The 17,115-nt window shown below is 45.6% G+C and overlaps 1 protein-coding gene across 1 annotated transcript; it reads right to left on the minus strand.

The window, feature by feature from the left end:
• Positions 1–5,455: 5,455 nt before the first annotated feature.
• Psmb1 (proteasome 20S subunit beta 1) lies at positions 5,456–16,833 on the minus strand. Its single transcript, XM_051164147.1, has 6 exons — positions 16,669–16,833; positions 13,009–13,116; positions 12,019–12,100; positions 8,886–9,015; positions 7,428–7,534; positions 5,456–5,855 (listed from the first exon to the last, which is right to left on the minus strand). Exons 1-6 carry the CDS (start codon positions 16,776–16,778, stop codon positions 5,670–5,672), a joined length of 723 nt encoding a protein of 240 aa, XP_051020104.1. The 5' UTR covers positions 16,779–16,833; the 3' UTR covers positions 5,456–5,669.
• Positions 16,834–17,115: the final 282 nt, after the last annotated feature.

Genomic DNA, 17,115 nt, shown 5'->3' on the forward strand with positions numbered 1-17,115 from the left:
GGCAAAGATGGGAAAAGATTGCCACCAGAAGGTACCGCCCAGGTTTAGGGCCGGTCTTTCCCCCTCTAATGATCCAACCAGGAAAGCCCCTCACAGGGGTGCCTGGCTGCTTGGGTTTTAGTTGATTCTGATGGCAGTTGACTTGACAAGCAAGGTTAGCCATCACAGGTACACCCCTTGTCACCTTGACACACCGTCACACCCTTCTGATATGCTTAATTTCCAAATGAAAACAATAGCCAGGGTGTAATTCTACCTAGTCAAGTACAACGGAAAACACATTGTGTGTTTAGAAAAGGCAGCACTGGCCCATGAGGACCACTCAGTCTTTTCGTGTCTCATAAGTTAAATATGGTAATTACCATTGATACCATCTCAGCTCATGTTGCATTACAGACACAGAGAGAGGGAACACAGAGATTTGCTTTATGTATATGTATATATGCACAAACACATTCTTAACAAAATAGGACAGAAACCACGTTAACAGCCTTGCTGTTTACAAACTTTCCAGAGCCTCAAAGGGCTGTTGTGATCACATGGCTAAGTCACAACCCTGCTCAGCCCCAGTTCCTGTTCCCTCCTTCCTCTGCCTCACACTGGTCCCTGCAGAGTCTCTGTGAACAGGAAGCATTCTTACTGAGGAGTTTTACAGAGAAAGTACGATTTCCAGGGGATGTTTAAAACTTTCGAGCCCCGCTTGGAATCCAGGTGCAAATGCTGCGAGCCCTGTGTAGGCTTTGCGATGGTTTGAGAAAAATTCCAGAGACCATGAAAGTTGTACTCCCAAGGGCAGAGAGAACAGGCTGGTACAGTTGGTGGGCAGACCTGGCCAGTGTTTGGCGTCTGTAGCTCTGTGTCCCTAATATTCTGAATGAGGTGAAGAATGGGGGAAAGCCGCACAGATGAGAGGTGTGCTTGCCAGGAGTGACAGTCGATGCCCAACTATCTATTCTAAACAGCAGCTACAATGCCAGTATGAGAAGGTGAGAATGTAGAAGAAAACTGGATTTACCTATTTCTTTGAAATAATTAAAATAAAAATAAGTCACTGGGCATGAAGATGCATGCCTTTTATCCCAGAGCTTGGGAGGCAGAGGCAGGAAGATACCTGAGAGTTTGAAATTTGTATATATAGCGAGTTCCCGGCCAGCAAGGGCTGTATACATCACAACACCCATTTTAAAAGAAAGCATGTAGCTCCAAATAAGTGCAGTGTTTGATTCTGTGGCAAAGTCAAGCCCCTTTCTCCTCTTCCTTCTCTGTCTTCTCTCTCCCTCCAGACCAAACACACATCTAAGATGCCTCCGGCACAGTTACCACCGGTTTTGTTAAGTTTATCGTCCTCTGTCCTATAAACTGAGATTAAAAGCACCCACAAAATGTCCTTTTTCTAAGAAAGAACAATATTCACCACTGGGCTCAAGTTCTTCTGTTTTCTGCCTACCACAGAAACTAAACTCAATTTGGGAGTGGGGGGAGAAATGCTAGCAGCAAACTGGGGGGCATCAGAGGTAAATCCACAGCGCCATCTGGTGGCCTCTAGGAAAGTGGCATGGAGCCTGGCATCCATGAAAGAGTGAGCATTAGTCCCCACACCTTGGCAGACTTCAGCCGTCTTTGTAGCGCATCTCAAAGCAGGAGTCAGGGCAGGGGTCAGTTTGAGGTCACAATGGAGCCCATGGTTCAAATCAGCTGTGTTACCAAATACCAAATACCTTACAGACATCAGCCCGCATTCCATATAAGTTCTAAATACTTCACTTTTACGGAAGAAATATTTTCTACAGATTATTCACAAGCTCCAGGGAGCCACTCCAGAGCACAGAGGGATTCACACTCTGTGTAACTAAAGTTCTAGAGGGCCTGATGTACAGAGACACACATGCAGGCCAGACAGTCATAAACATAAAATAAAAATAACATATTTTTTAAAGTTGAGAGCACCTGTCACCACATAGGCATAGGTAAGAATGTTAGGAATAGGGCTGTAGTTGGACAGGAAATTAGGCTAACAATTAACAAACAGGAACTTGAGAAAATAAAAAAGCTTCTGTACAACAAGGAAAACAGTCAACCAAGTGAAGAATAGCCCATAAAACAGAAAAAAAAAAAAAAAAAAACACAGTGGGTAAAGGCGCTGAGCACTTGTCATGTGACATGCTTTTCCTGGGGAGAGGCAGCATGCATGTCTATTCACACTAGATAGGGAGCCCGCAACTGACCAAAGTACGGACAACACCAACTTGGGAAGCAGCTAGTTTTGAGGATATTTACAGGAGTATGAGTGAGGGATCACTTACAGCAGCAGAAATGACTCATAGGCAGCTGTGTCACCAAAGGCCACCCCAGCACAGATGATAGCTCACAGAAACTGGAAACTCGGACTACTGGACAGGTGGGAAGAATGTCCTTTCCAGGTGCCTCAGTTGGTCTAAATCTCTTCCAGGAAGATCTGCTGGCTTCTGCTTCTTCCAGATCTAGTCTCAAAGTCTTCTTGCAGCTTGGCCTGTCTGTGAGGAACTCTCAACAATCTTTATAGATTAACCAGGGAGGGAGGAGCCTGGTGAATCTGGTTAGCTTCAGGGACTTCTGAAGGTGCTTGAAGTTGTTTACTTTGTCTTAAAGCACCTATCTGCAGGACGGAATGTTTGAAGAAGAGGGGAAATTGCTATGAAACACTACCCAGGCTCCATCCCTAGGGATCATTCAGTGGAAGGAGATAACTGATATATTGTCCTCTGACCTCTACATTTGCACTACACCATGTGAGACTATGTGTACATGTACACCAATTAATTTTTAAAATAACCCATTTTTTTACTTTTATGGGTGTTTTGCCTATATGTGCGTCCATATACCACATGCGTGCCTGCTGACCACAGAAGATCCCAGAAAGTTGTAGATGCCCTGGGTCTGGAATTAGGGACAGTCAAAAGATGCCATGTGGGTGATGAGAACTGAACTTGGGTCTTCTAGAAGAGCTGATAGTGTTAAGTGCTGAGTCATCTCTCTAGTCCCACATCCTAATTTTAGTTTTGGTTTCCTTCTGCTGCTGTTTGCTCATGTCCACTTTGTGGCTTGGGGGGTCAGGTAACACCCAGCACCTTGTAAATGCAGTCAAGTTGACAACCAAGATTAGTCATGACACTTGGGATGCACAAACCTTGGGCATAGTCACAGCGCAGCAAAAACAGTGTGGTGGTAAACAGCTTTAATTCCAGCACTTAAAAGGTAGAAGTGGGAACAGAAGCTAGGTCATCCTCAACTATATAGCAAGTTTGATGCCAACATGGGATATAAGAGATCTTGTCTCAAAATAATTAAGTAGATAGCTAGGTAAGTGGGTAGAGAGATGACAGACATAGATAAAATAAAGAGAAATGAGAATAGAGGCAACTTGTCATCTTTCCAGGGGCAGAACAAATTCTCCCATGGTCACCAGAACTCAGGCTCTCAGCCAGGTCTCTCAGGTCACACTTGTTATAGCGCTTTGTGAGCCGGAAGCAGGAGGGACCACTGTTAAGTTCAAGGTTAGCCTGGGTTACAGGGTGAAGCACTAACAGTGCTCTCTCTGGTAGTCCTGTTCAGCAGAGCCTGAACTACACTCTGTTACAACTCCTCTGACAAAGCCTTTCTCTTTTGTCTATTCAAGAGCCCTAACACACACAAACACCAAAATCTGTTGTGTTCCAAAGCCTGTAAGACACAGGGCAGGCATGGTCACAGAATCTTGACGGTTACCAGTTTTTGGTAATTTGAACTTTTGGGGAAGGTTTAATTGCAAGGACACTTATTTGTCTGGCTTTTTATTAAAACACATGCATACACATCATTTTAACTGTCAAAAACACCGACACAGCATGGTCTCCCCTTTTTAAAAAGAATTGAACTCTTTAACAAATAATATTACCTGCCAACATAGTAAACACCACCACACTCGAGGTAATGTGTAACTGGTGAGGTCTAACACCACAGTCCACCTTATTCAAGCAATGATGGCGTGTGCCTGAGTCAGCAAGATGGCTCAGAGGATGCTTGCTGCCACGCCTGGCAACGCAGGTGTGACACCCCAGGACCCACCAGGTAGAAGAGAACTAAGGTCTGTAAGTTGTCTTGTCCTCCACATGGATGCCAACACACACAGGTGCAGAACAATTTTAGTCGACAAGAAAATTAATTTAGGTCTTTTTCTGCAGTGCTCGGGGATTAAACCCAAGACGTCACACTGGCCAGAGCACTCTCCTGGTCTGTACCCCTAAGCCTAGCTCTCAACTTTAAGATGACTAATATTCACAAGCTCTTCAGAGAAACAGCTCCATTTTCAGTGGCCACCAGGCGGCTCACAACCACCTGTAACTGCAGTTCTCTCTTCTCTCTCTCTCCCTCCTTCCCTCCCTCTCTGTCCTGGCTCAATCTCATGTGAAGGTTGTTTACTTTTACACTGTTTTATCTCTTCACAACAGCCATTCCATATTGCCTGTTTGACAGTCCCAGGGATGACAAATCTTAAGAAATTCCACTCAAGCATTAAGCTGGTAATAAAGGCCTACAAGTCTCTTCTGAGTAGACTGCAGGCATCTGCAGGCAAGCTGATGGGCTGAATACCGAGAACCTTCATATAGTGGCCCAAATTACCAACCTTTTCAAATGAATCTCTTACTCCTGGATTTAAAGAAAACAGACACAACTTTTATTTTTTAACATACATTGGTATAAGGGTGTCAGATCCCTTTGAACTGGAGTTACAGACAGTTGTAAGCTGCCATGTGGGTGCTGGGGATTGAACCTGGGTCCTTTGGAAGAGCAGACACAACTTTTTAAGTGTGTGTATGGACCACATGCATGCCTGCTGTCTGTGGAGGCAAGAGAACTCCAGGTAGAGATGGCCATGTACTACCACGTGGGTGCCAGGAACAGAATGCAGGTCCTCTGAAAGAGCACAAGTGTTCTTAACCACTGAGCCACCTTCTAGCACCCACAATCCATTTTTCATTCTTTTTAAAATTGTGTACTTGTGTGTGTGCATGTGTATGTGCCATGGCATATGTGTATTAGTCAAGGAACAAACTGTATAGTTCATTTCTTTCCACCACATAGGTCCACGGGAAAGAACTCAGGTTGTCAGGCTTGGGGCAAGCATCTTTACCCACTGAACCATCTCCTCAGTCCCATCTTTTTCATTCTTAAATATAAAAATATAGAGCTGGAGGGACGGCTCAGGAGCCGAGTGTACGGTCCGTTAGATGGCCCAGGTCTGGATCACAGCACACATCTGACAGTTCATGACCGTCTCTACCTCCAGCTGCAGGGAACTGACACCCTCTTCCTGCTTCCCCTGGGGACCGGCAGACATACAGCATATATTCACGTAAGCTCACACTTAGAATAAAAAGTAAATCTCAAAACAATATACCCAGATAAAGAAAGAAATTATTTTATTATGTTTATGAGCATGAGCATGTGCTGGTCGAGGGCTGAGGAGGGCACTGTCCGCCCAGGAAGTGCAGGTACAGCTGGGTGCTAGCTGCCCAGTCATCTCTCTAGCCCCACAAAAAAAATTCTTCCCAATTTGTTGTCTTAGAGAAGACAAACTGTAATAAAATGAGCACTTTACATTTCCTTTGAATAAAGCAAACTTGTGCCACAGCTCCCGTACATGGCACACGTCAGTCTTTCCGCAGGGGGACGGTCTCCTCCTTGATGCCCTCTTTGGTCACGATGCAGATCCTGAGGGCGTCTCCAGTGTACACATCCCTCTCAGCTGCAGAGATGAAGACGTCCTTCACCAGCCGCATGGCTCTGTCCAGAGACAGGGGGACATGCTCCACATTCTGCATGTTTTTGAAACCAACCTGGAGAAGCAGAAACACATATGGAACATCTTGTGTCCCCACGACCTAAGGAAGGTCCCCGCCTCCTACAGCACACATCCTCACGTCCCAGGCTTTGCACTGGACCTGTCAGGGCACGTTAGGATGGCTGTCACACTGAGGATACTCTAGTCCCAGTGTAAACACAGAAGAATCTGGCAAAGCTTCCAGCTTCTCAAAAGCACAGCACAATGAGGCAGACAGAGATACTGTAACACAGCAAGAAGGGGGCGGTGCCAAGACAGCCCGATGGCCGTGACGTCAGTGGGCAGCATTGCCTAGGAAGAGGAGGCTTGAGCTGAGACAATGCCTCCATCAGACTGGCCTGGAGGCAAGGCTTGATGTAGGAGCATGCAGACCATGTGGGCAGGTGGCCCTCGGCTATATCAGGAAGCAGGTTCAGCCAGCCATAGGGAACAAGCTGGTAAGCAGCACTCCTCCAAGGTCTCTGCTTCAGTTTCCCACCTCCAAGGTTCCTGACCCAACTTCCCTCGCTGAGCACAGGCCATTAAGCTGAAACCAACCCTTTCCTCCACAGTCACTTTTGGTCATGGCACTTTTATAACGACAATAGAATCACAAGTGAAGGCACTGAAATTGAGGAGTATCAAACACTCCTAACTAAAGTGTGAGATCAGATAGGAGACACCATCTCAGGAAAGAGCAGAGGCCGGGTGTGGTACAGGCAGATGGACAGACAGCAGAGGGCGAGGCAAGGAATCCAGAGCAGTATAAATCAGGCAACTGAGCTTGAAGGCTGAAAGAATTTAAAGAAGAAAACCCAACACATGGAGGTCTGAATAAAGGCAGTATTAAAAAAAAAAAAAAAAAAGAGGGATAAATTAAAAGTATAGTTGGGAGTGGGCTAGAGATGGCTCAGTGGCTAAGAGCACTGAATGCTCTTCCACAGGACCCAGGTTCAAATCCCAGCACTCACATGACGACTTAAACTATCTGCAACTCCAAGGTCTTACAACCTCACAGACATACGTTCAGGCAAAACACCAATGCATATTAAAAAAAGAGAGAAATATAGTCAGGAGACAGACTACAACCTAGAAACGGTAAGGATAATAAAGGACACGTGTGTGATGTAATGAGGGAGACGTGTGTGATGTAATGAAGGAGACGTGTGTGATGTAATGAAGTAGACGTGTGTGATGTAATGAAGGACACGTGTGTGATGTAATGAAGGACACGTGTGTGATGTAATGAAGGACACGTGTGTGATGTAATGAGGGAGACATGTGTGATGTAATGAAGGACACGTGTGTGATGTAATGAAGGACACGTGTGTGATGTAATGAGGGAGACATGTGTGATGTAATGAAGGACACGTGTGTGATGTAATGAAGGACACGTGTGTGATGTAAGATAAAGATGGCACAGAAACGCCTGAAGACTTGACCAATGCCTGCAGAGAAAGAGTCCATAAAGCCATGGGGCAGATGATATCTAAGGTGGCACTGGCAGAACAGGGGCAAAGAAATGGTTTCAGAAGACCTTAGCAGCACCTCAGCCCACGTGGCTACGGCAGAGGCTCAGGCTTATTACCTGGTTGTCAAGCAGAGGCTGTAGCATGGCGCTTGCTGAGCCTCCGGCCTTGAAGGAGTCTCTCTGGTAGGAGCCCACTGGGTCAAAGCTATACACAGCTCCCTTTCCTTAAAGAAGAAAGAGGAATCGTCAAAGCATGGTGCAGGTGCCGTCAACTTTTGACAAAGGTCACAGTGGACCTCAGCAGAGTATTCTTTATGAAATGAGGTCAAAGCCATCCTAACACTGTGTTCAGCTTGCCTGGAATTCATGTCACTGCTCAGACACACTGGGTAATCATCACAGACCTTACTCGAAGCTCTAAGGAAATCCCCACGCTGTCCCTAACAAATAAGCGGCTGTAGTTTCAGCATAGACTAGATAGTTTAAATCTTTCTTAGAGCCAAAAGTAAAAATACCAAGAACTTATCACATGTATCTTTTTACTATTAAATAAATATACCCTTAACAATATACTGTAAACTGTACTGGTTAGTTTTATGTCAACTTGACACAAGCTAGAGTCATCAGAGAGGAGGGAGCCTCAGCTGAGAAGATGCCTCCTTCAGAGTGGGCTGTAGACAAGCCTGTAGGGCATTTTCTTAGTGACTGATGGAGGAGGGCCCAGCCCAGTGTGGATGGTGCTATCTCTGGGCTGGTGGTCCTGGGTTCCATAACAAAGTAGGCTGAGCACGACATGATGAGCAGGTCAGCGAGCAGCACCCTCCATGGCCTCTGCATCAGCTCCAGCTTCCAGGTTCCTGCCCTGGTTAAGTTCTGTCCTGACTCCCTTCAATGATGAACAGCAATATGAACACGAACCCTCTCCTCTCCACCTTGCTTTTTAGTCATGGTGTTTCACTGCAGCAATAGAACCCTATCTGGGAGTAGATGTATATGTGTATTTTGCCACCATGTCGGTGCAGGAACCAAACACAGGTCCTGTGCAAGAGCAGTAATTGCTCTTAACCACAAGTTCTTCCAGCCCCAGAAATTCCTTTTCAAGAACGTCTGAGAAGGTTGGAGAGATGGCTTGGTGGCTAAGAACACTAGATAGTCTTCCAGAGAACCTGGGTTCAATTCCAGCACCCACAAGTGCCTGTAACTCCATCTCCAGAGGATCTGACACCCTTACGGGCAAAATACCAATGCACATAAAATAAAAATAAGTAACTTTAAAAGAGAACTGCTTGGATTAACTATGTTATATATAACCATTCACCAACTTCTGTAGGTCAGGCCTGTAAGATAACGGATAATAACTTCCAGCACATAGCAGGTCCTGAGAAAACAGACGTGACCCATAGGTCCCCAGAGCCATCTACAGTGCTTGGTGTGCCTTGGACATGATCTACCCTCTTACCTTCGGTTTCTTCTACTTTCATGACCAAAGAGCAAAGCTGCTGGGCTAATGGCTCAGCTGCAGGCAGAAGCTTACACATTTATAAAAGAACACCTTTGCTTTTGGCAGAAGGCTACCTTCCTCGTCCAGGCCCCCGATGATGTTGTAGACGTAGTAGGGGAAGAAGCGCCGTGAGTACAGGATGGTGGACAGCATGGCCGCGATGGCCCCCGTGGTCATGGCCTTGTTGTTGGAATGCTTGTACATCTTCATGGGGGGCGGGGCAGGAAAGCAGAGTCAGAGCCCTCAAAGTTCAATGACACAGTACATACACAAGCTTACATCTTTCACTACTAACACAGAATGACAGTTATTACATATATTTGAGGTGGAAGTAGCAAAATTTTCAAATTAGAAGCATTTCCTGGAAAAGAGCAAGACTCAGGATGTGAATAGTCTTGACAAGTGCTAGGAAGATCCGAGAGGGCCGTCCTCAAGGTCATACCAACAGTAAACAACTCCCAGCACTCAGTGCCCGTATGTTGGCGGCAGGGGTTTCTAGGACCCAGCACTCCTGAATTGCCATCTATGCTGTGGTGAGCCTCTGCTGATGCAGCTGCCTTTCAGGTGCTCAAGCCCCCTAAGGAATTCCTCGGCCACACTCCTCTAAAGAACCAAATAAACTCATTGGTTCTGAAAGACAGACTTTGGCACAATTAACATTCTGGTCTGTGGTTGGTTTGCTACCTCAAGCAAATAGACAGCTGTCCCAGCATGCCTTTAATCCCAGCTGAGAGGAAGCAAGCGGAGTTTGTGTCCACCCTGGTCTGCACATCAAGCTCTAAGGCAGACATAGACACCCTGTCTCAAAACAGATTTTAAAGGGAAGAATGTCAGGAACGCTGGTGTCAAGAGGCTATTTACCCTGCGCTCTCCACCGCAGGCACTAACTTGGCAATGATGTGGTGTGCAGGCCTGTAAGGTGAGCCTGGGGAAGGTGTCCCCGTGCATCTCTTCCTGCAGTATGCACGCCAAATGATGTCAGCACCAGGAGCCTGACTGACTTGCTTCTACAAATAATAATTTCCTGGAAGATAGTCATGTTATTTATGCTGCTTTCTCAATCCAAGAGCAAAACTGGGTAGCTATGACAGAGATCAAATGACCTTCTAGATTTAAAATATTTATGATCTGGTCTCTTACAAACAAAAATCAATTGACTGCATCCTTTGGGGCCCCACTCTTTGTAAACTCCTGGACAAGCGCATCACTAAAGGGCAAAGTCTTGCCTCTCAAAGTGTCTACCAAGGAAAACAGTATCAAAAACGTGATTTTAGGGACTAGAGAGATGGCTCCACAGAATTAAGAGCTCTGGCTGCTCTTGCAAACCTAGTTTGGTTGCCAGCACTTACATGGCAGCTTACAAGTGTTCATAGACAGTTCCAATGGTTTCGAACCTCCTTGAGTATCAGGCATGCCCACGTGTACAAATATGAGCGGACCAAACCTCCATACCCATAAAATAAACAAACAAAATTAAATAACTACGTTAAAAAAGGTCTTAGGATGTCAATACAGGGATTTCATAATTCTGATATACTAAATCCTTATAAACCTTAAAGTTTCCACAAAAATCATAAACATAAAAAGGGTTTAAGTTCACCATTTTTGTTGTTTTGTGAGGCAGGGTTTCTCTGTGTAAAAGCAACCCGTTGGGTGTCCTAGAATTCAATCTGTAGATGAGGCTGGCCTCAAGCTCCTCCTGCCTGCCTCTCAGCTGGGATTAAAGGCACACACCACCACACCTGGCTGAATTCACCATTTTTGTTAGTCACGTAATCAGCCTTTCAAAAGCAAAGCCTAAGTACTGTAAGACAAGGTGAAAATACTGAACAATTACAATAAGCTACATGAAAAATACAGAAGCATTTCTAAGATAAGTTATAGTAAAATATGAATTAGAAGGCATGATGTATTGTAAAATTAATTTTTTAGTCTCTGACTCAATTGTTATCTGGGAGGCTTACTGCTTCCTTCTGCTAACCTAGGCCTAATCCTGGAAGCTTCTAACCTCCATAGAATCTAACTTAAGCCTAGAATATTTTTCAGTCTGAGACTCGTGATCTGGGCTGGCTGGCTGGTTCAACTCAGCTGTTCTGCCTCAAACTCTTCTCCCAGCTGATTTATTTAATCTGGCTTCTCTCTTGGCCTCTGAATTGCTCTGCTTGGCCTCAAACTAACTCAACAATCTGCTCTAATCTTCTGGCTTTTTCTCATTTTCTGGCTGGTTCCGTCTCTCTCAGTAACCCATCTCTTTATTACTGTCCTGGTAAAACTGCCTCCTTTCTCTGAAAAACTACCTCTTAAGTAGTTTCCCTTTCCTCTCTCTTCTCATGAGAGTTGGACTTATCCTATTCTGTCAAATCTCCTTTGATTCGTTACCTTTTCTGCCACTCAATTAGACACTTTCAAACATGGGTGTTCCTTTCTACAAACTAACTTCACCTTTGTTTGAGATTAAAGGCATGTATCACCACACCTGGACCTAAGCTTTTCTCTACCTGATACTTGCTTTATACCAGGCTGGCCTTGAACTCAGATCTGCTTGCCTCCTGGATTAAAGACATGTTTCTATTGCAGCCAGATCACACAGACCTAGAAGATCTTTGGATGTGATCTCTCGCCAGAGCAGCCATGTTCTGAGTTAACATTCCTCTACATTGTATCTACTATAAATGTAAATTTCTGAAGCTTTCAATACTAGATGTTCTAAGATAGTGAAATTCTACACAGCCCTCAGCAATGCAAGTTACTGCTTCATGGCTATGTGATGAGTCACCTTAAGGGACCCAAGGAGGTGACAGAGAACGTGGTCACCCTGCTAACCCTTCCTACAACACAATCCCTCGGTGATGGCTATTATAGCTGCCCCCCTTCAGCAGTGCTCCAGGGTCATTTCTGGAAAGGTCAGCAGACTGGTCAAGTCATGTTCCTGTCTATAGGCTGCCCGGGCTACCTTCTGTCACAGCCAGACTTGAGACACCTCAGAAGAGCCCTCGGGCTACCCACAGAAGGTAGGCGACCCTGACAAAGCAGAGGTTTGAGCAGACTGACTCTGCTGCCATTTCCTGCTAATCTTGTGACAGCAGCAGCCAGTTTGGTGCCACTTTACTCCTAGGACATGGGAACTCCACCTGCTAACTCGCTGTCTCTCTAAATGCAGCTGTCTGTGAACTGTTTCAGCAGGGTGACATGTTCAAAGGCACCTACCTTTAATCTTGCTTCAATAATCTTTGTCAGAGTGAGACAATCTCCATGAAAACCACTGCAGCCAATTACTGTTTTGTCTGTTCTGTAAAAAGCCAATTTCAGAAAAATGAGTGATAAAGCAAGGCTCACAAACTGACAACCAGCCAGTGCTTTGAGGCCAAAGACACACTATGAAGAGGCTAAAGAAAATAAGGGTGACGCCGGGCGTGGTGGCGCACGCCTTTAATCCCAGCACTCGGGAGGCAGAGGCAGGCGGATCGCTGTGAGTTCAAAGCCAGCCTGGTCTACAAAGTGAGTCCAGGATGGCCAAGGCTACACAGAGAAACCCTGTCTCGAAAAAAAAAAAAAAAAAAAAAAAGAAAATAAGGGTGACTATTTTACAATCTAGGGCTGGGGAGGTGAAGCATGAGGTAACCCTAGGGTCATATAGAAATTTCACCACTCTGACTACGTCCACAGAAAACAAGTATGAAGTAAAAACGCATGAACATGTGACTAATAAAGTCTAGCTTCCTTCCAAAAGTCCAGTTAGTAAGATAGAACAGCTGGGTAGCCAGGAACTAGGAAGACACGACACACTCATGGCGTTTTGCGGCAGGTGTGGCCAAGCCTAGGACATACACGTGGCAAAGCTGCCTTCCTTCCTTTCAGCTCCACATCACCTTAACCTTCTATGCAGAGAGTTCAAACCTTGGTGGTTTCCATTTTAAGTCTAGCTTTGTGATTAGCCAAGCATCTTCCCAACTGCCATCACAAGGCAAGGGCTGTCTTTACACAGTCTTTCTTAGGAGCTGGAAAGATGGCTCGGCGGTTAAGGGCACTGGCTGTTCTTCTATAGGACCTGGGAGGGTTCAATTCCCAATACCACATGATATGCAAAAGCATGCACAAACAAAACATACACTTCAAATAAAAGTAAATCTTTAAAAGAGAGACAGAGAGAGAGAGAGACAGAGAGAGGGGGGCAGGGGGAGGGAAAGCTTTACTTACAGTTTGTAACATTTGGGGCTGTCTCGGGTATGAATTGAAAATCCTTCACTCAACCGAGTGTCTGAAGCAACAATGGAAAAATCTTCTCCAGCAATTGCCAATACAGTACTGATAGATTAAAAAAAAAGTAAAAAATAAAAAAATTAGAAAAAAACATTGATTCTGTCTCTTCAAACAGGAAAGTGCTCTAGAGAACTGATCTGGGTAATTCCACGAGCTCCAAAGTAGAATTCAAACAAAAGATGAAATACAGAGAAAAGGATCCCTGGCCACAGGTCATCCGGAGAAGCCCTAACCTAGACTCTGTGATGCAGTCATAAGCCTGTGGGCACACTAACCTCGGAGGGCCTTGCTTTCCTCTAATATACATCACAGAGTGTGAAACAGAACATCATCCTGCTCCAGTGCTTCCCTGAGAAGAGGTGACAGGAAAGTCACTGTGTCACACAGCAGTCCACAAGCAAGGCCAGGTCAGAGAAGGCCAGTGTCTGTCTGTCTCTCTGTAGGAGAGCTGCTAGGGAGTGTCTAGATGAATGGTCAGTGTCTAGAGCAGGCTCCTCCCAACTGAACAGCCTTTGTGTGTTGGGGGGGGGGGCGAGCTAGGCTCATGGGATTCCTAAGGTAAACGCTCGAGGCAAACGCATTCTATCTAGTGGGAAGCTGTGAGATTCTTGGAGACATCCCCCCCAATACACACCTTTTCATACTTTGAATTTCAGCATTTGGGGGGAAAGGCAGGCTCTGTGAGTTCTAGCCTAGCCAAGGCTGCATAGGAGACCCTGTCTTAACTGTCAGGGGAGGAGACTCTGACCAGCCAAGCTGTAAGAGGAGACTGTGACTTGTGAGGCTTCCTACAAGTTGTACAGAAATCCGACAGCTTATATGGGTCGTCTACTGTGTGGGGGTGGACTTTCTACGATGCGGTTGATTCTGAGACATCCTTGGTTCTCTATCTCCTTACCCAAACACAACCCCAAGAAAGACTCATTGGTTCTCCAATTTAACTGCAGTCAGCCATGGAGCGGGGTTTGTGTGTGTCATGTCTTCCCAGGAAAAGTTGTCACTGTACAGTTCTGACATCTTACTGAAAAGCCCCAGAGCACAACCACAGAAGCAGACCCAACATCCTAGTGCTGCTTAACTTCTAAAAGCTTTGATTCCCTTCGCATCTACAGTAGACATTACGTAACAGTAATTATCTCATACTATGGCGCTGGAAGGGTTAAAGGAGTGGACAATCATTGTGGTACACAGTAGGGCAGTTCTCTGTGATGACTGAGCGCCGGGGCCTGGAATTCCTTGAGAGGTCTACTCATGCCACTTAGGCGTATGACTGGATAAATTCATATTCAGATTGATGGTAATGGCAGGGTGTGAAAATTAACATAATCCACATAGGTACCTGGCATAGTTCCTTCTAGGAAACAAACATCCAGAAAATATTACCTACCATTTACTAGCAAATTTTGTACTAAAGCAGAAAAGAACACCATGAACAGCAACAGAAGGAGCAACATGTAACAGTCCACTCAAGCTCCTTAATAATGTAGTCCTTACTTGTGACTAGAGACACATATACTCCTTATGTGGCGGACTGTTGTAGAGGGTCCCAAGGGCCAAGCTAGACTGTAGAATTTCAGCAGGGTGTCCTAAAGGTTATGCAGACAGGGATGAGCAAAGTTCTATTTGCAAAGTGAGGTTTTAGGACAATTCTCACAATAATAAAGTGTGTAATATGGGGTCGGTTGGGCCAGGGTTAGGGTAAAGAAATACTGTTCCAATAAGAGTGACACAGGAAACAGAATGAGAAACGTGAAGAAGGAGAAATCCAAACACAGCACCAACGCATGCAGCCATGTCCCCATAACCGCCTCAATGGTTTGCTGAGGAAAACAACTACAACAGTCCCAACTTTAAACGGAGAGAAGCACAGTTACACCATAATCACAAGAGGCATTTTAAGGAGCAGAGGTAACTGAAAGGAATAATCACCCTGTTGTTTTGTTTACTAGCAGGAGTTATGGTGAGAACAGAAAATGGACTCAGAAACATTTCCCTAAAGAAGCCAGAATTGAGGGGACTTTTGAGAAATAAAGTTATAGAAACTTGGGAATTATGTTCCCAGGGATGAGGGCTGTAAAGGTCTTAAGTGACAAAAACTGGAAGCTACAAAGAGAAATTAGTATCAGTTTGTAGAATCAGAAGTTGCCTGAAGGGCTAGTTGTAATACATGCTAAAAGGAACAAAAAGGACAGGAGAAAGCATGAAGGATGACTTAATAAGAGTGCTGTAAAGAGCTATGAAGACAGTAATGGATCAAGAGGGACACCTTGAAATGATCAACACACCTTACAGTCTAAGCACTTAGTGTTCACATGCAGAGTTAAGAAGCACAGAGGAGGGGGCTGGAGAGATGGCTCAATGGTTAAGAGCACCTGCTGCTCTTCCAGAGGACCCGAGTTCAAGTCCCAGCCTCCATAGCAGGTGAGTCACAACATCTGTAATTCAACAGGCCAGGAGCGGGGATTCCCTCTCCCTCTTCTGGCATCCACCCCGACATACACATGGCATACACTTATAGGACACATATACATGCCTGGGTAGATAATAAAAATGAGTTAAAATTAAAAAAAAAGAAAAAAGAAAAAAGAAAGCACACAGGAAAAGGAAACCAAAACTGTAACAAGGCGGAGAATACTATGAATTTAAAATCGGTTCTAATTCACACCAGCTCTATGACCAGGGCTGTTTAAATGCCAAGAGGCAAGGACTAAGACTATAAAATACTCAACTGCTTGCATTTTACAAAAATGTAACCTCCCAGTCAAGAAACGGAAAGGACCCTACTTAGCACATACATTCACATTTGCTCTTCAAATGGCACAACCAAGGCTAAAGTCAACCTTCACTCTCCACATGATCAACGTTCAACATTCATAAAGACATATTTAACGTTTTTGCTTTTCTTTCTTGATACAAGGTTTCTCCGTGTAGCTCAGGCTGTCCTCGAACTCAGAGATCTACCTGCCTTTGTTTCTTGAGAGCTGGCATTAAAGGCCTGAGCCACCACCACTAGGCTGCCCCTGTATTGTCAAAGGTCGAAAATTCGAAGGAAAAAAAGCCCTTCGAATAAAGAGGATAATTAAAATGCACAAGTAATTTGAGAGTAAGAATACATACACAACCAAGGCTGGGGGTGTAGTTCGGAAGAACTTGCCCAGCAAGCTACGTCTCAAAAATCGAACAAAACAACCTTTACTTTTCACCCCTGAACTTAAAGCAAACAAAAAGGAAAACAAAAATCAGTGATCTACAATTTTAAGTCTAGTTAATGGATGTTATTTTCTTTTTGAAATAATGACCAGACCGCTCATCCACAGCGGGACAAATCAAATCAGTCATAACTGTTCGAGTAAGAACAGCCCCCCCGCCCTCCGGCTTTAGAAACGTGTTCATGCCCCACGACACGACACCCACAGAGCTGAGGGTTAAGGATGGAGCCCGTCCTGCTGGAGCAAGCGGCACCAAGGGCGTTCGTGCACCGCCCTAGCTGCCCGCGGGGCTGCGGAACACCCCACCAGGCTGATACCCGCCATGCCCACACCCGCTCGCCGCGACCCCAGGCTCGACCAAGGTGAGCGCGGCTGACCCGGCTTTTACCCTCCATTGAAGGCGTAAGGCGAGAAACGCAGCTGTACAGGGCCGGCGGAGCCGTGGGGCCCCATTGCCAGCTCTCCGTCCGGTCCCCGGTAAGCGGCAGTGGAAAGCATTGCGCCCAACTCCTGCTGTCTCACGGCAAGATGGCCGCCGGGCCCGGTCCACTTCCGCCCCTTGCCCCGCCCCCACGGCCGGGCTCCTCTAGCCTGTACTCGTCGTTGTTCTTGGAGGTCTACCCCTGCGTCCGGCTAGCGCATAACCCCGATCCATCCACCAAATCCAAGAGACCTGTTTTATAACCCCAACAAAACCTTTGGATTCGTTCATGGCATATAAAAAGTTAAAAGTGTGGCCGAACAAAAAATTAATGCAATCACAGAGCAATGGCAACTCAAATGTCACATTGAGAATGGGTCAGCAGTTCCTGCTGTGTTCAGGATGCATGGTCAA

Source organism: Acomys russatus, chromosome 21 (assembly GCF_903995435.1).
Source record: "Acomys russatus chromosome 21, mAcoRus1.1, whole genome shotgun sequence".
Lineage (NCBI taxonomy): Eukaryota > Metazoa > Chordata > Mammalia > Rodentia > Muridae > Acomys > Acomys russatus.